The sequence below is a fragment of the Gracilinanus agilis genome, chromosome 3 (assembly GCF_016433145.1).
Source record: "Gracilinanus agilis isolate LMUSP501 chromosome 3, AgileGrace, whole genome shotgun sequence".
Lineage (NCBI taxonomy): Eukaryota > Metazoa > Chordata > Mammalia > Didelphimorphia > Didelphidae > Gracilinanus > Gracilinanus agilis.
The window spans coordinates 342331443-342354474 of NC_058132.1; the positions used below are offsets into that span (position 1 = coordinate 342331443).

At 34.8% G+C, this 23032-nt stretch overlaps 1 protein-coding gene across 2 annotated transcripts in view; it reads left to right on the forward strand.

Annotated features, from left to right (window-relative positions):
- The window catches only part of KPNA1 (karyopherin subunit alpha 1), a 93497-nt gene that overhangs the window by 40478 nt on the left and 29987 nt on the right, over nucleotides 1-23032 (forward strand). For both annotated transcript variants that reach the window (XM_044670052.1, XM_044670053.1), the window contains exons 3-5: nucleotides 10721-10828; nucleotides 16624-16723; nucleotides 22400-22494. In XM_044670052.1, coding sequence (XP_044525987.1) covers nucleotides 10721-10828; nucleotides 16624-16723; nucleotides 22400-22494 — 303 coding nt within the window. The remainder of the gene's footprint in view (nucleotides 1-10720; nucleotides 10829-16623; nucleotides 16724-22399; nucleotides 22495-23032) is intronic.

Genomic DNA, 23032 nt, shown 5'->3' on the forward strand with positions numbered 1-23032 from the left:
TAAAAATAGACCCAAGTCATGATGACTTTTATGGAAGTTTATTTACAATTAGGAAGGTTGAAGGTAAGGAAATTGAGAGAGAGAAACTCTGGCCCGGACCAGAGGTCTGGACCAGGTAAGAATTTAGAGGCCCCAGCAAAGGAGCACAGAGGTTAATTTTTAAACAAGGCTTCTAGCCACCAAGACCTTTTACAATTAGAGAGGCAAGAGAGGCCTCCTTGAGGGTAGAGCCTCTCGAAACGCCAAGGAAGGAGAAAGGAAGTCAGCCTAACTTACCCACGTGACAATTTAGAGGGAAGCAGTCTGAGGTCTTGCCAGAGATCCTTCAACACCAAGTTCAAAGGGCCAACTCCCTCCACAGGAAGTTACCATCATATTTAAAAGATAGCATCTTTCATCACTTCCTGCATCCACCTCTAATTTAAAGTGGACAAATGGCAGCCTCAACACTGTTTTGGACTGCCCAAAGGGGGCAGTCCTTTGTTTTTGATTTGTTATTTATTGTCACTTGTGGGTAACTGATCTTCCCCTCCCCACTTAATTCTAAGTTGGGTGGGGTGACATTATTTCTGATGGTTAGAGTCTAACAATGAATGAGGATGAGCTAATTTCATTTAGAAAGTTCTAAAGTTTCTTGCCCAGGAGAGAGAAAGTATGCAGACTGAAGTAGACTAATTGATGCTTCATTATGCCAGTGATGGCAGTTCTAGAAGGATTCTAAGAAGGTGAATATGAAGATGAATATGAAGACTATGATATAGTTATAATTATAGTAGTATAACAAATCAGGTTTTAAAAAATATTTTTAAATTTTCATTAAATATTTTCCAACCTCACATAAAAAACTAACAAACAGTTAAAAAATTTTTCGAGTTGAATTTTCTTTTCCTTTCCTCCTCCTTCCTTGAAAAAGCAAAAGCAATTTGATATTGATTAAACATGTGAAGTCAAGCAAAACATTTCCATATTTAGCTATGTTGCAAAAGAAAACAAATACAAAAAAAAGCAAGAAAAATAAAGTTTTAAAAAATATCCTTCAATCCAGTTCTCTCTCTGGGGGGGGTCTATTAGAATTGTCTTGATAAGAGTTTTGAAGTCTTTCACAGCTAATGATCTTTACATTATTGCTGTTATTGTGTACAATATAACTTCATAAAAAAACCTTCAAGTCTCAACCATACTAGAAGAATAGAAAAAGAATATGTTGGAAAGAGTTAGAAGGAAACATTGAGTACTATAGGCCAAAAAGAATTACCTTATTTTCAAATACTTAAGTTGCCCAGTTGCTTTGTTCATTTGACTTTTTTTTCCACAGTGATGGATAATAAGAATATACACTTACATGACTTTCTAGGAAGCAGAGCATTTTGCTATCATTTATTACTTTTATAAGACAACTACCTCTCTTATTCTATGTGTATATACACCACCCACATCTTCATATAAATTATCTACTCATTACTTGCCCACAAATATGACTTTTAAGTATACACATTCAGGTCTTATCAATTGTTTTAACATCTAATCTTTAATGCATAAATCATTTTATAGATGATTATAGTTCACTAAACCTGCTTGGTGAATTACACATTAGGACTGACTTTGAGTGACTGGCACACAACAACTCTAGGATAGGTTAGAATGAATTTTCATTAAGCAGAGCACAGCATTCATTGGAGGGATATGGACAGGTGCCAGTCAGGTATTGAAGTTACTTTTGGACTCCATTGCTCCCCTAGTGTTCTAATTGCAGCATGTTGGGTGGGAGCTCACACAAGTAGTAGAATGTGCTTTTTTGTTGAAAGCCCAGAGACAAAGGAGGCCCAAACTTATATAGGGTTTTCAGATAAATGTCCCGCAATGGCAACTGTCACATTGCCAGTGAAGTGAAATGTTGAGAGGTCAGGCAGCATGAACCAGTAACAGAAGGAGAGAGGGTTTCTAATACAGTAAGGTCTATTTAATTTGAGGAAGATGGAATCATATCTTTGTCACATCAGCAAGATTGCTAGAGAGTTTCAGAAGTCATTTCTGTCTGTAGAAGTAGGTGTAATCTTGAACTCTAAGTGTACCAGAGTTGTATAATAGGAAAGTATTCATTTGGCCACTGCTAGTTTCATGCAATGCTGTTAGCCACACTGCATTATGGAATGCTGTATTATTGGGAATGTATTATTGATGCTTTAATTCTTTTAAATTTAAATCAACATTTGTTGCAATCATTATGAAGTAGCATGCTTTCTACTAGAAAGCTGCCTAAACAATTCTTTTTTGAATAGTAACACCATGGGTTTGTGAGGTGTCACTTTGCTATTAAAAATACTAATAGTATGGTATATCCTTTCTTATTGATGTTAGGTTTCTTTTTGAAATTTCTTTTGATTTTTCTTTGGAGACACGGCTTATTTAAATTATCCAGGCTTCAGAATGCCTGTAATAGAGTAGTATACAGCATTTGTTTTCCAGTCTCATAACAAAGTGGTGAGCATCATGGTACAGCACATGTTTATTCTAGTTCTTCCATATCACTTCATTGTCAGTCCGAAAATATCACTGTCTTCTGTCAACTTAACCATTATTTTCTGAGTTGAGGATATTGTCACGAGAGATAATGTTTTAAAGTTAGCAGAAATTGCATTTTACATTTTAATGATCAGCCTTTTATTTTTAAGTTTTTAAATTTTATTTTTTTCCTGGGTTATACTTGTATTATCATACAAAACATATTTCCATATTACTCATTTTTGTGAGTGAATAATCTTATCAAATCAAAACCCCCAAACATATACCCAAATAAACAAGTGATAATTCTTATATTTTCATATGCATCTGACTCCAACAATTCTTTGTCATAAGCCACTGAGGGGCTTTTTTGCTTTAATTGCTGTTAGTAGCAGAGTCTATCAAATTTGACCATTCCACAATATTGCAGTTACTGTGTATAATGTTCTACTTCTTTCACTCTGCATCAGTTCACATAAGTCTTTCCAACTCTTTCTGAAATCATCCTGTTCATCATTCCTTATAGCACAATAGTATTCCATACCACAGTTTGTTCAGCCATTCCCTGAGGGATATTCCTTTAGATTCCAGTTCTTTGCGACCACAAAAAGCGTAGCTATAAATATTTTTGTAAGAATAGGTCCTTTCCCATTTTTTTTTTTTATCTCTTTGGGATACAGACCCAGTAGTGGTTATTACTAGAATGATCATCAGCCTTTTAGCTAAATGACAGTGAAAAGGAAGGACTCTCAGACCCAAATAAAAATTTGGCAGATAATTCTAAATCTTTTGCACTGTTTATTATTAAAAACATGCAATGTTAATAATACTTTTGCCCTCAAAGCAGTAAAAATTAAAAACATCTTTTTAAACTTACTCTTGCTTATGTCAGTCTTCAGTGATGATATAACATTGCCGAAAGATATATATATATACACACATAATAAATTCTAATAGTTCAAAAGTACAAGTTTGTTTAATTTATAGCAATTGTATCTTTTCCGTATATTTCCTGCATTGCACAACACAATTCTGTAGTTTACCTTTCCCATCAACTGTTTTGATATAAGCCCTAATCTAAGCTTTATCATAGAATAAAAGTGACCTTGAATTATAGAAACCTTTGCTAATGGAATACAAACTATAGTGGGTTATACTGAGCTAAAAAAGCTTTGATGACAGTCCTGGTAATACTGAGTCTGTTTTCTGGTTAAATAATGGAGAGTCACCACTAGGTTAACCACTAGGTGATGATTTATTATTTCCTGGGCTGTCTTGGCTTTAGCAAAAATTGAAAGTAGTCTTCAATTATCAGTTTCTTCTCCCCTCTGAATGTCTGCAATGACAGGAATAGAGGGTATTCAGAACCACAGTTTTTAAACAGTGTAATATGAGATCCTTATGTGATCATACATGAGGTAGATTGCTGGATTTACAATCAAGAAGACCTAAACTCAAATCTAGCTTCAGAAATTTGCTTGACTCTGCACAAGTCACTTAAACTTTCTTAGCTACAGATTTTTCATTTGTAAAATGGACGTATTAATACCTACTTCCAGGTTATTGTGAAAATAAACAGTATACATACATCTATATTGTTTTATCATATATAATTTTTATTATACTTATACATACACACAGGTACTTTTGTTTTAAGAGATAATGTGTGTGTGTGTGTGCATATATATATATATATATATATATATATGCATGCATATACTCATATGATCTCTTGCCTCAGGCACTTAATAGTTTTATGACCCTGGGCAAGACACTTAACTTTTCCCAGCACCCACTTCATAGAGCTCTTGTGAAGATCAAGGGAGATTTTTATGTATATGTGTCTTATGTAAAAATTCTGATTTTATTTCTATGTAAAATTTAGATATATGATATATAAAATATTTTCACTTATAAGTAAACATTATATGTAGATAAGTTTATTTTTTAAACATTTATTAATATTAGAAAAGTTAACATGGTTACATAATTCATGCTCTTACTTTCCCCTTCACCCCCTCAGCTCCCCACCCAACCATGGCTGATGCGTATTTCCACTGGTTTTAACATGTGTCATTGATCAAGACCTATTTCCAAATTGTTGATAGTTGCATTGGAGTGGTAGTTTTGAGTCTACATCCCCAATCATGTCCACCTCAACCCATGTGTTCAAGCAGTTGTTTTTCTTCTGTTTCCACTCCTGTAGTTCTTCCTCTGAATGTGGGTATCATTCTTTTCCATAAATCCCTCAGAATTGTCCTGGGTCAATACATTGCTACTAGTACAGAAGTCCATTACATTCTATTTTACCACAGTGTATTGGTCTCTGTGTACAATGTTCTTCTGGCTCTGCTCCTTTCGCTCTGCATCAATTCCTGGAGGTCTTGGAGTTCACATGGAATTCCTCCAGTTTATTATTCCTTTGAGCACAATAGTATTCCATCACCAGCATATACCACAATTTGTTCAACCATTCCCCAATTGAAGGATATACCCTCATTTTCCAGTTTTTTGCCACCACAAAAAGCGCAGCTATAAATATTTTCGTACAAGTCTGTTTATCTATGATCTCTTTGGGGTACAAACCCAAAAATGGTATGGCTGGAAGGGCAGGCATTTTTTTTATAGCCCTTTGAGCATAGTTCCAAATTGCCATCCAGAATGGTTAGATCAGTTCACAACTCCACCAGCAATGCATTAATGTCCCAGTTTTGCCACATCCCCTCCAACATTCATTACTCTCCCCTTCTTTCATTTTAGCCAATCTGCTAGGTATGAGGTGATACTTCAGAGTTGTTTTGATTTGCATTTCTCTAATTATTAGAGATTTAGAACACTTTCTCATGTGCTTATTGATACTTTTGATTTCTTTATCTGAAAATTGCCTATTCATGTCACTTGCCTATTTATATCAATTGGGGAATGGCTTGATTTTTTTATACAATTGATTTAACTCCTTGTATATTTGAGTAATTAGACCCGTCAGAGTTTTTTGTTACAAAGATTTTTTCCCAATTTGTTGTTTCCCTTCTGATTTTGGCTACATTGTTTTTGTTTGTACAGAAGCTTTTTAGTTTGATATAATCAAAATCACTTATTTTACATTTTGTAATTTTCTCTTTAACTCTTGCTTGGTTTTAAAATCTTTCCTTTCCCAGAGATCTGACAAGTAAACCATTCTATGTTCACTTAACTTATTTATAGTTTCCCTCTTTATATTCAAGTCATTCACCCATTCTGAATTTTTCCTGGTGTTTAGGGTATGAGATGTTGATCTAAATCTAATCTTTCCTATATCGTTTTCCAAATTTCCCAACAGTTTTTGTCAAAGAGTAGATTTTTGTCCCAAAAGTTGGGCTCTTTGGGTTTATCATATACTGTCTTGCTGATGTCACTTACCCCAAGTCTATTCCACTGATCCTCCCTTCTGACTCTTAGCCAGTACCATATTGTTTTGATCACTGCTGCTTTATAGTACAGTTTAATATCTGGTACTGCTAGGCCCCTTTACTTCACTTTTTTTTTTTCATTATTTCCCTTGATATTCTTGCTCTTTTGTTATTCCAGATGAACTTTGTTATAGTTTTTCCTAATTCAGTAAAAAAGTTTTTTGGTAGTTTGATAGGTATGGCGCTAAATAGGTAAATTGATTTGGGTAGAATGGTCATTTTTATTATGTTAGCTCATCCTATCCATGAGCAATCAATGTTTTTCCAATTGTTTAGATCTAGTTTTATTTGTTTGGAAAGTGTTTTGTAGTTGTTTTCATATAATTCTTGTGTTGTTTGTTTCGGTAGATAGATTCCTAAGTATTTTATATTGTCTAGGGTGATTTTAAATGGTGTTTCTCTTTCTCCCTCTTGCTGTTGTGATGTGTTGGAGATATGTAGAAATGCTGATGATTTTTATGCATTTATTTTGTATCCTGCAACTTTGCTAAAGTTGTTGATTATTTCTACAAGCTTCTTAGTTGATTCTCTAGTATTTTTTAAGTAGACCATCATATCATCTGCAAAGAATGATAGCTTAGTCTCCTCCTTGCCTATTTTGATACCTTCAATTTCTTTTTCTTCTCTAATTGCTACTGCTAGTGTTTCTAGTACAATGTTAAATAATAGAGATGATAATGGGCATCCAACTCTATATGGTATATTGTCATTCTCTGCAGCTACTGAGTGGCGCTTAGTGGCATCGGATTGTTAAGACAGGAAAAAGAAAATGAGAACAACCAGACTAGTGGTTAGCCCATGTTGATCCAACGCTATGGGATTTGGACTTTATTTTATACTGGTTTCAAACAAAGAACCCAAAAAAAGAGTCACAGCTGTGAAGGGGTTACAAATCATACACAATCCATTAAAGTCTAAAAAGTAGAGATATAGGTACAAGGACAAGGGCCAAATTCCAACCACCAATTAGTAGGGGTTAATTCTGGGAGCAGAAATATATTTCATGGAGATGTTTACTAATTGCGTTCTGCCTTGATTTACAGGTCTGCACCTGATCAGATAAAGTCTGGCTCCAGCTTATCTAAGTAATATTTTTTAGGATTTAGGCTTCTTAATTATCAAGGAGAGAAATTGTTAACTCAGTAGCTGCTGGTCTGATTAAGGACTCAAAGCTTTTCAATAAGTCTATAATGTTTTTCCAATAAGAAAAGGTATGAATCATAAAAGGTGTCAAAGGAGGGGTCTCAGATTTTTATCTATTCCCTTATTGGCTTCCCACATCTCATCATTGTCATTCTCTTCAATGAAATTGTTGATTGTTTCTATAATTTCTTTGACTAGCTGGTTTTGGAGAATCATATTGTTTAATTTCCAATTAGTTTTTTATTTGCCTGTCCATGTGCCCTTACTGATTATTATTTTTATTGCATTATGATCTAAGAAGGTTACATTTATTATTTCTGCTCTTTTGCATTTGTTTGCATTGTTTCTATGCCCCATTACATGGTCAATCTTTGTGAATGTACCATGTGCAGCTGAAAATAAGGTGTATTCCTTTTTGTCCCTATTTATTTTTCTCCAAATATCTATTAAATCTAATTTTTCTAGCAGTTCATTCATCTCTCTTACCTCTTTCTTATTTATTTTTTGGTTTGATTTATCTAGATCTGAAAGAGGAATATTTAGATCCTCCACTAGTATGGTTTTACTATCTATTTCCTTCTTGAGATCTGCCAGTTTCTCCTTTACGAATCTGGTTGCTATGCCATTTGGTGCATACATATTGAGCACTGTTATTTCCTCATTGTCTATACTGCCTTCAATCAGGATGTAATGACCTTCCCTGTCTTTTTTAATCATATCTACTTTGGCTTTGTCAGAAATCATAATTGCCACTCCTGCCTTCTTTTTCTCATTTGAGGCCCAAAGGATTTTGCTCAAGCCCTTTACCTTAAACTTGTGTATGTCCACCCGCCTGATATGTGTTTCTTGAAGACAACATATGGTAGGATTTTGGTTTCTAATCCACTCTGCTATTTGCTTCCTTTTTATGGGCGAGTTCATCCCATTCACATTCAGAGTTATAATTATCAGTTGTGTATTCCCCAACATTTTGGTATCCTCTCCTAGTTCTACCCCTTCTTCTTATACTATTTCCTTTTAAACCCGTGGTTTGCTTTATGCCAGTAACCCCTGTCCCCTCCTTTGATTTACTTCCCTTTCTACCCCCTCCCTTATTATTCTCCTCTTTTTATTTTTAAGGCCTAATAAATTCCCTCCCCCTTCTTCTCCCCTCCTTTTTTGACCTCTGCATTCCCTTGCTACCCTTGGTTTATCCCTTCTGACTTTCTCAGTAGGGTTAGATAGAGTTTTATATCCCAATGGATAAGGCTACTCTTCCCTCTCGGGGTTAATTACACTGAGAGTAAGGTTTAAATATTACCTCTTAATGCTCTGTTCCTCTCCTTCTTATAATAGTATTCATCCCTTTCCCTTCCCATGCCCTTTTTGTGTGTAATAGAATATCCTATTTTTCTTATTCATTCAAGTTTCTCTTGGTGTTCTCTACTATTTACCCCCCTCTTTCCCACCCCCATATCATCTTAGACCATTTAGTATTCCAACCTCTCCCTATGAATAATTCTTCTAATTACTATAATAGTGAATACTATAATAGTGAATAGAGTTCCTTACAGAGAATTATACATAACATTTCTCCACAAAGGAATACAAATAATTAAATCATATTGAAGCCCTTAAAGAGGCAAATTTAAAAAATACGAGTTTTCTTTCTTTCTCCTCTGAGGGAAGGAAAGGAAAATGATATGTCATGAGAGTATAGAAAAATAGACACAATTCTTTATGGGTGGAGTTCTCAATTGTCATAGCCATTCTGGAAAGCAATGTGGAACTGTAACCAAAAAATCAACAAACTATTACATATCCTTTGTCCCAGACTCTAGTTAGGTGTATGCCCCCAAAAAAACAAGAAAAGATAGAAACCTATAGATTCATAAATATTTGTGATAGCTCTTTTTATAGCGGCAAAAGAACTGGAAATTTAAGAGAGTGTCCATCTATTGAAATTACTGTATGGAATATAAATATAATTGAATATTATTGTGCTATGAGAAATAACTGAATGGACAATTTCAGAGAAACCCCGAGAAGACTCTTTTATATGAAATGATTCAGAGTGAAGTGAGCAAAACAAAAGAACAACCAGTAGCATTATAAAGGTAAAAGTTTTTTTCTAAAACTTGAGAGACAGTGTTAATGCAATGACAAACTGCAATTTCAGAGGATAAGTGATTGAGAATGGTCCTTAGAGGTAATGGACTCATGTTGCAGAATGAGAGATGCATTTTTGGTCATTAACAGTATAGGAATATATTTTGCTTAATTATGAATATTTATTATCCAAAAAAACATTCTGCAAACTTGACCATTATATCAACTAAGTCTGATAGTGTATGCTTTGTTTTTTAAATTTTCGCATTCAAATCCCTCACACTCAAATGAGAAGGCAAGAAATACAATGCCCATTTATTTCTTTATATAGTCACATAGATATGAAGTCATACAAGTCATTTCCACTTTAACTATATTGCAAGAAAATTTAAGAAGAAAAAAAATATGCTTCTCTATGTATTACGTATTCTTTTCCATATCCACAGTCAGGCTAATTCAGAGCTTTATTAAAAATCTGTTAGTGTGCTTGTCTTTCTATATCTCTAAAATAGACTGAATATTTCTGTCATTAGTAATCTTTACCTTTTGTAATTGGCTCTATCTCTTGTTTGATTAAGAATTAAGAACATAACATTTCTGTCTTGTAAAAGGTTCCCAATCTAGTTCTTTTCTGATATTTTGATGGTATGACTTTTAATCTACTGGTTACATAGCTATTTTGAACATATTTTGCTACATGGAGTAAGATGTTAGTCTAAACCTAATTCTACCAAACTGCTCTCCAGTTTTCTCAACTACTCTGGTGCTATAAGGAATTCCTCTGGAATGCCATTTTAAAAAACCTCACCTATTTTTAATAGTTTAATTTTACATTACCTTCATTTCCAAACATACCCTTTCCCATCCCTACCCAGATAACTACCTCTAGTAACAAAGATTAAAAGTGAAAGAAGGTAAAAAATCAGTTTTGGAAAAATAATCAGTACTCATAATATGCCCAGTATTGCATACCTCATAGTCCTCTGCCTCTGCAATAAGGAAAGTGAGGGAAATTTTCTCCACTCTGCTTGTAGACTAAGATTGGTCACTGTAATTAACAATGGTCCTTCCTTCCTCTCTCTCCCTCTCCTTCCTTTTCCTCTCTTCCTTCCTTTCCTCTGTTCTTTCCTTCCTTTCTTTTTGCATTGTTATACTCATGTATATTTTCCCAGTTTCCATTCATTGTTTCTTTAAGCTTCTCTGAAATATTGAGTTTTTGTGTTTTATAGTATAATTCTCTTATGTTCATATGCCATATAATTCATGTAGCCATTTTCCAGGCATTTCCAGTGTTATTTATTTTGATTCCGGTTTTTTGCTACCATAGATAGTGCTACTGTGAATATTTTGGTATGTATGTTTCTTTCTGCCTTTAACCTATGTTCCTCACCTGTATTAGGTGCTTGATAAATGTGTATTGATAAACTTCTTTTGGACATATAACTAGCTTTGGAATCTTTGGATTAAAGGGTATCAAAATTTTTGACCCTTTTCTCAGTTTTTGGAATGCTGTTCTTAAAATATTTTTTCTTTTTCAGTTGTTTAAGCGAAGAAATGTTGCTACAGCAGAAGAAGAAACGGAAGAAGAAGTAATGTCAGATGGAGGCTTCCATGAGGCCCAGATCAATAACATGGAGATGGCATCAGTAAGTGAGATGTGAAAGGCAAACATTTTTAACTTTAAGAATTAGAGTGTTTTCTTTAACTTAAAGTAACTTGTAACATAACTTAGAATAGCTTTTTATATCTAGGCCATGTATTAACATCTCCCACTTCCAGGAAACATAGTCTATAGGACCAGACTTAAGAGTTTGGAAAACTTTTGTTTGAAGATTCCCTTAGATATTTAGGATCTTGTCACCTTGATATCCCATTGTTAAATGATAAAACCAAGTTTTTGAGAACTTGTACATCAAACCTTTAGCCATGACAACTACATCATGGTACAGTAGCATATCCTGTATAGTCCAACAAAAAGCATTTAAACTCGATTTGCCTCAATATATTGGTGATTATGACAGCAGTAATGGATTTTGAATTCAGGAAGGTTAAAATCTTTTAGCTTATTTTTTAAAAATTTTAATTACTTTGACAAGGCACATGGAGTACACTAGAAATAGTGCCCAGAAAACTTTGAAGTGTAGTATGTTGTGATTTTTGTGAATGAATAGGTCTATATAGATTTCATTGTTTTATAAGCATTACAATTTGTTTCAAGTCAGTGGAAAAGACCAGTTTCAGTAACGTACATTCTGATTTGCTATTATTTTATTATGAAGTGATGTCCCTATATTCTCTTTTTTTTCCATACATAAACAGAGTGATGGGGGAAAAATTTTATTGGAGGAATATAAAAGGGAAAAGGGGGTTTTTGGTTGAATATTAATATTTAAAGGTGTGGTCGCCAAGAATTAAATATCAATTCTAAAATGATTTTAGTAATTTAGAAGTAGAGAGATTAGAAGATGGTAGAGTAAAAGATTTAGTTTAAAGAACTAGACTATGTATTCAATCCCTGGCTTTACTCTGGCAGGGCTCCAGAGGTCCCAGCCGGAGAGCCTAAAAGTCAGTTAACAAGGATTTTAGCCACGAGGGCTTCTCCCAATCAAGGGAGCCTCCAGGAGGCTAGTATCTCCAGGGAGGCTAAGGTAGTCAGCCTTCTTCACTCACCATGTATAGTTCTAAGGAAAAGATTTAAGAATAGTCTCACCAAGTCCAAGTTCCCAGCCAGAGCGTCTTCAGGTCCAGTTCTAGGCCAAAGAGAGCTGAACTCACTGAACTGAACTTCAGCTGGAAGTTGTCACTCTTTTAAAGGGGTTTCTTTTGTGTTACTTCCTGGGCCTTCCTCTTAGTTTACATGTTCAATTACAACAGATGCTTTTCTTATTACTGCCCAGGAGGCAGTCAGTAAATTCTGAGTTGTCATTCATTCTAGCACATGTGGGTCACAGACCTCCCTCCCAATTTGAATTAAGTGGGGATGGTTTCACCTTTGGTGATTAGATTAAGGATGGGCAGGGCAGATTTAATTTCATTATCACAGGAGTTATACTCTAAATGAAGCAGCCCTAAGCCCTTTTTTTTCAACCTGAGGACTAGTTTGAACTAACATCACATTTTAACTCTCTTTTTAAAAAAAATTAAGTCTAGTGAACTGCAGGAAAGAATTAGAAATAACCCTCTACATTGAAGCATACCAGAAAGGAGAAACCCAGCTAAAAATCTTACCAAGCAGTGTTTTTTTTATTTTTTTTTTAAAGCTTCATCTAAACTGGTCTGATTCACTTATCCTGTGGCAGCTAACTTCTTTCAAAGATAACAAGCAGCATTTTCAGGTTTCTTCTTAACTATTATGCTTGTTTCTAGTGTTTCTTCTCAACTATTATGCTTGCAATTCCAGTGACTTACACCAGATAAATACTGATAGTTCTAGCTTTGGGGTCTTTATAGGTTCAATGTATAGCCTTTCCTCAGTTATAGATAAAAAGAGGCTAAAATAGTATAGTGTGTGATTTCAGATAATATTTATTCTTTTAGCACTTTGAGGCTATAATTGTTAGTGTTGGACTTGGGGTCAGGCAGACTTGAGTTTGAATCCTGCCTCAGACACTATCTCTGTGACCCAGGCAAGTAAGCCCCCCAACCCCCCACCTCAGTTTCCTCATCTATAAAATGGGAATACTAGTAATTCTTAACTTGCAGGTTAATTTTGAGTATCAAATGAACTAATCCTGCTAATCATTCAGACTCTTTTAAAATTATCACCATAATGGGGAACTTACTTAATGAACCCAATTCTATTTCTAGACACCATAGTTGTTAGTTCTTCCTTACAAAGGTCCAGATTTTGCTTCTCTGACACTGCCACATATTTGTCCTACATCTGTCTTCTGGAATAAGAGAGAAATTAACTTTTCTTCTAAATTACACATTCAAGCAGCTTAGTTTTTTCTCCTGTAACTAAATAGCTTCAGTTTCTTCAGTCATTTCTTATATGATCTTCACTTTTAACTTATCTTCGTTGCTTGGAATGCTTTAAAGAAATAATAGCAGGAGTGTAGAGGGTCATGTGATTACCAAAATAGAGGACTGAAAATTTTTTCCAATTCTCATAACCTCTCATACCTCTCCATAATAGAAATTAAACGCTAGACATATAAAACCTTTTTTAACTTAAACTGTCCTGGATAAAAATTCTTCTGGGTTTCTCTCAGTACCTAAGGCCATTTGATTGGAGTCTAGATAGCTCTCTGTGCAGGGCACAGCAAAATTTCTTTAAATATGCAAATACCAGAGGTGATTCACTTAATAATCTAGGCAAATTTCGTCTGGTCTTTTATCCAGATGATGTCAGAAATATCTACTAATGGTTTCCTGCAGCTTCAATGCTATTCTTACTGTAATTAAGTTCACTCTGTAACAAAACAAGTAGATTCGGTTAAACGTAAAGTAAATCTAAACAAGTGGAAGGTTCCCAAGGAATGGGATTAAGCACTAAGGATTATTTGGGATTTCTAGGCAGTCAGGCAAATTTTACCCTATAGCTTTGCAGTATATAAAGATCTCACAATAAAGCAAGTAAGCAAATCTAAGCCTTTTTAAAACAAAAAGATAGTGTAAACATTTCTCAATGAGGCACCAGAATTTTAGGGATACAAGGCTATGTTTTTAATATTGATTACAGGATTAAAACAGTAATAAAGTACTTAAATGTTTAAGGAAGCAACAAATGCAAAGCTTTACAAGTCATCTCAAAGGAACCTGACTTATAACGGAAACAAATACCAGAAGAAAAATCCTAACAACAATAAAAACAAAATGAGCTGAACAATTATATCCTGAAATGTAAGGAGGGGAGGGTGAATGGGAACTGACCATTTTTCTCAAATGGATCTCCAAAACCAGGGCATCCAAAAATTTAAATCCTGGGTGTTTCTCCAGGGAGTCCTTACAAGTAAATAAATACAGGGCCAAATTTCATCCCAGATAAGACCTTATATGTACTGATTAATTCTGTGACCTCTCTCTTCCAGAGCAGTGTTGATTATCTCCTGTTAAGAATTCTAGTATGCCTCTGGTACTCCTGAGGGAGTTGGGGTATCTTTCTCTAATATTTTTGTTCAAGTGTATCCTCCACTCCACATTAGCTGCTAGTGATTAATGTTTTATTTATATTTAATCTATTAACAAATTAACTTATGCAAGAGAGAAATTAATTTAAAAATATAGCAAAATCAGGAATACATACATTTTTATCCCACACCTGAAAGAGCACACCGTTCTCTGTATGTACTACTTTGGTTCCTGGGAAGAGTGGAGTCCAACTTAACTTCATTGCTACATGGTATTTGCCACACCAGGTTCACTTCCAAATATGTCATAGCCTCTGGATGATTCCTGCTTGTCATTTATTAATGGACTTAATCATTAACATTATTACTTAAGAACCTCAATGCCTTAATGGTTTTCCATTTAACCCAGTGTGAACTCTACTTTGGGCCTCCTGACATTCTGAAGCTCATGAGGATCATCACCATCTCCAACTTCTAAATAGAAAATGGCAAAGAGCAAAAGGCCCATATTCGTGGTTGCATGTTGGCCTCATATGAAAAACACCCAAAGCTCTCCCCCTCATAGAATTTGTTTCATCAGAATGACTCTTAGGAGTACTTTAGATATAGCTTTAGATAACCTTTTGAATGCAGCTGAATTATGGCTATGGAGCCAGTCAAAAAAGTTCCTCATTATCACATACCTAACAGATCAGAACCAGTTATGGAATTTCTGTGAAAGCTTTAAGACTCTGGGACATTTTTTTACATGTCATCATGTCTCTATGGAAGTGGGGCTCTTCAATCTCTACCACAATGGGGTATTAAATCAGCCAAGCATGTTGATGCCTGCTTATTAAGCTTCCATTTGTCTACTGTTTAAAAAAAGTATTGATTGAGTAGAACAAAATGCATTTTTGAGAGCTGTCCTACAATAAGGTAAGTCTTGGGTATGTTATACCTCTAAAAATATGATCTTTAGGGCTTTTCTCCACACTGATGTATAATTCAGTAAGCTGCTCATTTGTGTCCCCACACAGAAAAGATCACCATCTAGGGGTGACTTCAATGAACTGCAGGCAGATGTGTGGTACCTAAATTATCAGAAAAGTATTGAGTGGCCATCTAATTGGTTCTTATTGTACATGGTCGATCACTATTCTATGTCATGAGTTCATTTGGGGCCTTCACAACCACCTCTGCAATATGTTTTGTATAGACTTTATTCATGTCAACCTGATAAAACTCCAGGTAAACTTTTTTTTAACCCTTATTTTCCGTCTTAGAATCAATACTGTATTGGTTATAAGGCAAAACGTTCTAAGGGCTAGGCAATGGGGGTTAAGGGACTCAACAGTTAGGAAGTATCTGAGGCCAGATTTTAAAAGAATTAGAGCCTTTTTCAACCTAAGAACAAAATAAAAACTTGGTATTAAGATTTCCCTTAACAGGTTTATTTTTCTATGTTAATGGCAGATAATGTGTCAGCCATCCTCTCTGCTATCCAGCATTTCCCTAATGGCTAAATTTGCTTCTTAGTAGTAGGCAGCCTCTGGAATTCAATCTGTGCTTTAGTAATAGCAGTTTTGCATTGTGGATTAGAGAGAGAAGAAACTTGAGGCCAGATGACCAAGGAAGATGTTTTTGTAGTAGTTCAGGAGAGAAGCATTAAAGGTCTGAACTAGATGATGGTTGTGATTTGAGTAGAAAAGGGTCTTAGACATATTTTTCTTTTTTATTATAGAACTGAATTGAAAAATAGGGTCATGTTTACTGTAACTATTAAAGTGAAGTAAACCTGAAGCCCTTTTATTTTCTGACCTGGCTTCTTGTACTTACCTTGCTTTCTTTCTGTTGTTAGATGTCCACAGTTTGGCCATTGTATTCTTGCTATAAGCCGCTTAATTCTGTGTGCATTAAATTTCCAGTTTGATTGGTCCTAAGGTGAATCTTTCATTAAGGTTCCTTAGGCTTTGAAGTGAAAGGATATGGATAGGGATAAGACTTGATTTCATCCATAAAGAGAACTCTTGAGTAAGGAAACTCTCAGCAAAAAGTCAGTACCTTCTCTCTAATCTATAGTCTTATTGGGATACCTAGAACCTCCAGAGGTTAAGTGATTTGCCCAGGATCATATAGTCAATCTACATCACAGACAGGACTTGAACTCAGGTATTATTTAAATATGTATGTTTTAATATAAAACCCAGCTCCTTAATACTTGCCCATTGTTGCATTAACTATGTTTTAAATTTTTTCTTTATTTAGACATTTTTTATCAACCCATATTAGAATGTTCATTTCACAAATCCCAATCTGGGTTTGCATGTGATTTGTTTTCCTCTGGAAACTATCATTCGATTATATTTTGTTTTTGTGTGTTATTCCAGGGTGGTGTCATTACCTCTGATATGATTGAAATGATATTCTCCAATAGCCCAGAGCAACAACTTTCAGCAACTCAGAAGTTCAGAAAGCTACTTTCAAAAGGTAAGTTATGAATTTATTACAAGCATATATTTCTATATTAGGACATCCACAAAATCTGTTTCTTACCATAGATCAGTATATTTTGAACTGCTCAGTTACCAGGAGAAAAAATATACAGGTAATTAATTCTAATCATGCTTGCAGTCTTACTTTTCCCACTTTGAGTAGAAGGATACAACCAAGACATTTTTGTCTCATTTTTAAACATACTGCATAAAAGACCGCTTTACTAATTGAAGTAGCATTTACTAACTCAAATTTAAATGGGGAGAGCTTGACTCTTCCTTTAGCCTCATTTATTTTTTTATGAAAAATAAGAGGTCATATGAAAGGAAATTTTCTAATTTCCAATTTTAATGTTTCTAATTTACCACTGAAGTAGCAAATTTAGAACTAAAAGTATTGATTTAGGTTGTTAAAGGTTTTGATGATTTGAGGGTGATTTAAGGTCAGTTTCACATATTCAGCTAGAGTTAAATGAATTTACATTCCCTGATTCAGATAAGTCTTAGAAACTTAGAATTAGAAGGATTATTAGAGGTGATGTAGTCTAAACTCTCAAAAAGTGCAGGCTGAGGTAGGGAGACATCATCAGTGTTAGAAGAAAATCTTTGTTAGTGAGTGACACTAAGAACTTTTACAGCTTTTATAAAGAGATATCATTAATGATAGAACAGGTAAAATCAAGAAGACCTAGCACCACAGCTGGGTACACTCTGCATTAAAGAAACATTGTTATTTCCAGTGAGTTATCATCTGGATTCTACTTCGGTGTTAGGAATCTTGCAATGTTACAGGTAGCCAATTCATGGATAGTTTTTTGAGTTTTTTTTTTTGCAGAGTTTGTTTCCCTGAGGCTTCATTGTTGTTTTACCCTTAAGCTTGAGAGAAGAATACAGTGGTAATCAAGTGGAGTTAAAAAGTTTAATGAAAAAATGTGTTTTAAGTAATAGGATTGATTTTCTTTTGAAGTTTATAGATTTTTGAGTTAGTTCTGATCGTCATTTTTGGTGCCTCTGTCATAAACCGAGTATTGGTAGGCCATTGGTTTAGTTACAGTATGGCATTTCTTAGGCTCTTAGTAATTCCTGAACTGTTCACCAGTGGTTAGTTACTCTTGAATCTTTTTTTCCCCATAATTTGTAATTTTTAGTATTTGATATGAAATAGTTATTCTTGCTTGTTAAAACTCTTTTTTAAGGAGTTTCTTAATTTTTTTTCTTTTAGACAAAAGTAAGGGATACAAACTAGAAGAGCTATAGCTTCTTGTTGACATGGGACCAGAGTCTCATTTTAGACTGTGAAGTTGTTTCTAAGAGGATTCTAGTGTAGTAATCTATTTAGTAATAAAATTTTTTAAGATGGCAGAGCGGATGATGTTCATATTTATTAGATCAGAAAGCTAGAGTTAACATTATTCTCTTTCTCCTCGCTACAAACCTTTTTTCCTACATACTGCTTATAACTCCATATACAGCAACCATAGTTGTGGTTATCTTCAGTCAAAAGTATCACTTAAATGAAGTTGTAGGAGTTAGTGCTGAAGAGATGCCTGTATTTTTCATTAGCTTTAAATAAAAACTGGAAATCATAATTTAAGAAAATACCTAAATCATATGGAAGATAATATACTGTTTATAGAAGTTAATGAGTCCTTTGGCCTGGGCCTACAGCTTGACTAACATCATTATATGTTAGACACATCAGCTTATCAACTCTATCATTCATTTGACACACACTACTACCCTCTAGTTCTATCCCAAGTTTAGACACTACTGTCATTTTATATAGTTTTATATTTGCAAGGTAACGTATTAATTTTCTTCCAGGAATTTTGCCTGTGATTGGGATAAGCTTCCAAACCCAAATAGCTTGAAAAATGATAATATCTTTCAATTACCATTCTTTACAAAATTTGAATTTTGTTATAGCACATTAACATAGCAATGATCAAGAACATAATATCAAAAGCTGTTGAAAGCCGTTATATGTAAAAAGCCAATTGGAGAAATAGGGTCAAATTTAGGGCCTGTTATCTGGATTCCCTACGTGACCAATCCAGGCTGAGGCAGTCTTTGTGTTTGGTCCTGGTCACCTGAGCCCTGAAAAGCTCTGATACCAGCAGGTAGATTAATCCAAAAACAACTTGACCCCTCCAAGAGGCTATTAGGAGTCATTTAGAGAAACAGAGTCTGTAATAGATGTTTTATCTGGATCCCATTACAAAATCATCGGCAAGTAAAACTGCGTGTATGATTTTTCTGCACTACATGTCAGATGCAGATAGAATGGACCATCTAAGGTAAAAATCTGAGGCTCCTCTTTTGACTCATTTTTAGATCCCCACATTCTCTCAACATTCTTATTGGAAAGCTTTGAGTCCTTAACCAGACCAGCAGCTACTGAGTTAACAATTCCTCTCCTTGACAATTTCTCTCCTTGATAATTAAGAAGCCTGAAACCTAAAAAATATATTACTTAGATAAAGACTGGAGCCGGACAATTTAGTCCAGACTATCTGACCAGGTGCAGATCTGTAAATCAAGGCAGAACGCAATTAGTAAACATCTCCATGAAATTTATTTCTGCTTCTGGAATTATCCCCTACTAATTGGTTGTTGGAACTTGGCCCTTGTCCTTGCACCCATATCTCTACTTTTTAGACTTTGATGAATTGTGTATGATTTATAACCTCCTTCACAGCTGTGATTCTTTCTTTGTGTTCTTTGTTTGAAACCAGTATAAAATAAAGTCCAAATCCCATAGCATCGGATCAGCATGGGCTAACCTCTAGTTCGGCTGTTCTCAGTTTCTTTTCCTGTCTTAGCAATCCGACGCCGTAAAACGCCACTCAGGACCCCTGACATATAGAGCTGGTCCTCTATAAAAAGCTCTATTTCTTGAATGGAATTTGAGGAAATATATGCAATTTTAGATATACTTCACACTAGTGGGCGGTTACTCTTTAGCTTTTATTCTCCTTTACCTCGGAATTAGAACTCTCCCAGAGCTTGTTCACTAGTTTTAGATCTTTGGTCAGTTTGGTATTGTAAAGTTCTTATGACTTATCACAGCTGATAGTAAGAGTCCTTAAACTGCCATGAACCTTTTGATTCATTCAACATTGCCCATCTCTTTACTAGGAAGGTCTGATACTGATGAAGGATGGTAAGAATGTCTCTCTTCTCCTGTACTCCCCTCTTAAAGCTGTACCTAGCTGACTTATACCTTATAATTACTGGAGAAATAGAAAAGTGGAGTTATCAAGGTATATATTGTGCTTCATTAGAAGCACAAAACGATGACTGTCTTGACAAACATTTCCTTTTCCTTTTTTTCTTTTTATTTCCTAAACTGAATCTGTGATGAATCAAATTTTATGTCTATTTATAATTTATTTCTAAAAAGCATGAAGATTTTAAAATTAGAAACTTGTTTCTTAAATGGCCAGTGCTTTTAAATTATATAGTTTTAGTACTTAACCATGCTTTTAAACCAATAGAAAGTTTCTCATGTGGCTACTTGCCTAGGGCTACTTAATTACATACAATGATCAGCACACTCCTGAGGTAAGTTGGACAATCCCCAGGGTATGACTTGAATCTTATTCAAGAATCATCTATAATAACTGATTTCATCTTGTGTCCTTAATTGAAGGAGCAATTACATTGGTGGAAGGAACCCTAAACTCCTTCCTCCATGACTGAGGAAATAGTATTATTCCAAATTTTCAGATGGACTTGCCATCCTTATTTCAAAAGCTCCATGATTTATTCCATTGGTATAGGTACTTCTTACACTGACACAGATTGTAAGCCACCCCTTCCACACATACCTTCCCAACATACCTTAGTATGCTTTGTTCCAAAAATTGTCTCCTAACTAACCCTCTGGTGTTGAGCTATCCTTTTCAAACTTAGCTACTTTTATTCTCAAATAATATATACATTTATTCACACTGAGTCTTCATTTTCCATCATATTGGAACTTACATGCCAGAGCTTGTGCTCATTGGTATGACACAGTGTGACATAAGGGTAGGTTTTTATTGGAAGATATATTTATTGTAACTCCAATTAACATCATTAAAGCAATTCCACCTTTTATTAATGACTCTTATAGATTTTTATTAAAAAGAAATCTTATGCTTTATATTCACTTAGTATCTGACACTATCGTGGATACTTAATAAATATTTGATATTGGAAAACACTCAAGTCGGGAACTCCGAGTACTATTCTAAACCTTATCACTACCTAGCTGTGGATATCAGCCATTTAGTCAGTAAACATTTACTAAGTACCCACTATATGCTGGGAATTGTGCTAAGCACTATGGAAACAAAGGCATAAAACTGTCATTGCCCTCAAAGAGCTCACAATCTAACAAGGGAAGACAACACTTAAAAAAAGAAATTGAAGGGAAGCTAGGTAGCTCTTTGGATTGAGATCCAGACCTAGAGACAGGAGGTCCTGAGTTCAAATCTGGCCTCAGATACTCCCTACTTTATGACCCTGAGCAAGTCACTTGAACCCTCATTGCTTAGCCCTATACCACTCTTGCCTTGGAACCAATACATAGTGTTGATTCCAGTACAGAAGATTAAGTTAAAAAAAGAAAGAAAGAAACTGGAAACCAGGGTGAGGGAGACCTGAAATGGGGGCATGGTGAAGTCTAAAGGAAAATGAGATGACTGCCATGGGTACCTTACTTAAATGTAGGATCTGGAGGACATCTCTGGTATGTGCCCTGCATCCTCTCAATTGGGGTTGGAATTGAGGGATCATAGGCCCAAGGGCAAGAAGTACTGAATGTTAGAGTTTCAGGGTTGGTATGATCTTGCAGATGATGAGTTTCTAAAGTCAATGATAAAGTCCAGAGGAGTATAGCTGGTAAGAAATTATGAGATGGCTGTCCAGAATGCCTTCCTGACATAGAGAATCTGGAAGGAACATTCCAATTTACACCTCCAATCAGAGGGAGGGAGAAGCCCTGACATTTATCCTCTTCAGGCCTCAGTTTTCTCAAGTAATAATACCTCTATATTAGTATTGAAAGGCAACACTTTCAATACTAATTGAAAGAGGTAGTAACTACGGTTTCTGGAGTCGAAGGACAAGGCTTCAAAACCTATCTGTGACTAACACTGTCTTGTGACTTTGGCCATATCACTTAATTTCTTTGGGCCTCAAATGTCTTCATCTGTTTGATGAATAGATTGCATTAGATTGCCTTTGAGGTCCCTTCTAGCTCTAGATATGTGATCTATAATCTTACTAAAAAGTAATAATATCTAGGTATTAATTGATAACATTAATACAACCCAGTGGAATTGCTTATCGGCTCTGGGAGTGGGGAGGGAAGAGGAGAGGGAAAGAAAATTAATCATGGAAACATGGAAAAATATTTTTAAAAAGTAATAGTATCATTACTTATAAAATTAAGGCTTTGAAATAGATGGCCTTTAAGTTCCCTTATGGTGCTAAGATTTTTTATTTCTTTGTAATTGTGATTTTGAACAGAACTCATTTGATAAAACTTCATTACTAGTGTAAAATTTATTTCATTTAGTGAACTTAAAAGGAGAAAACAAATGATAAGGAAAACAGTATGGAATACTTTGGAACTACTAAGTACAAGTTTAAACTTTTTTCTTTTTTTTTATTGGGGAAACAGAACCTAATCCTCCAATTGATGAAGTCATCAACACACCAGGCGTTGTGGCCAGGTTTGTGGAGTTCCTCAAAAGAAAAGAGAATTGTACATTACAGGTATGAACTTTTCTTTACTTTTTTAAAATATTATTTTGGAGTGAAAGTACACCATTAACACACTGAAAACTTTTATTGTTTTGCTCAAATTCACATTCTAGTTTCATTTAGTGTAGTTAACTTCTTTTTGAGTTGATAACAATGTTAGTTGGGTACAGTTTTTGCTAAAAAGACATACATCTTTAGAAAGCATTTGTAGTAGAGGAAGCCATTATTCACATCGAGCATATGAATTTTGTGGTGCCTGATCTTTGATTTATAGTTATTGTGAACACAAAAAGGTATCTACTTGTTATTTAGTTACTAGTGGCTAGTTAACATTCTTGGTCTGACTACCAGGGTAGAGCAACATCAGGAAACTGTGATTTCCATATTGGATTATTTCCCTATTGAAAGAATATTTCATGGAATTTGTCTTTTGATATCCCAGTCCATACATGATACAAAAAGAATAACATATTTATTGAGCATTTGCTATGTAGTAGATACTAGGGAGAGATAAAATTTAGATGATATATGACTGTTGAGTCCCAATAGC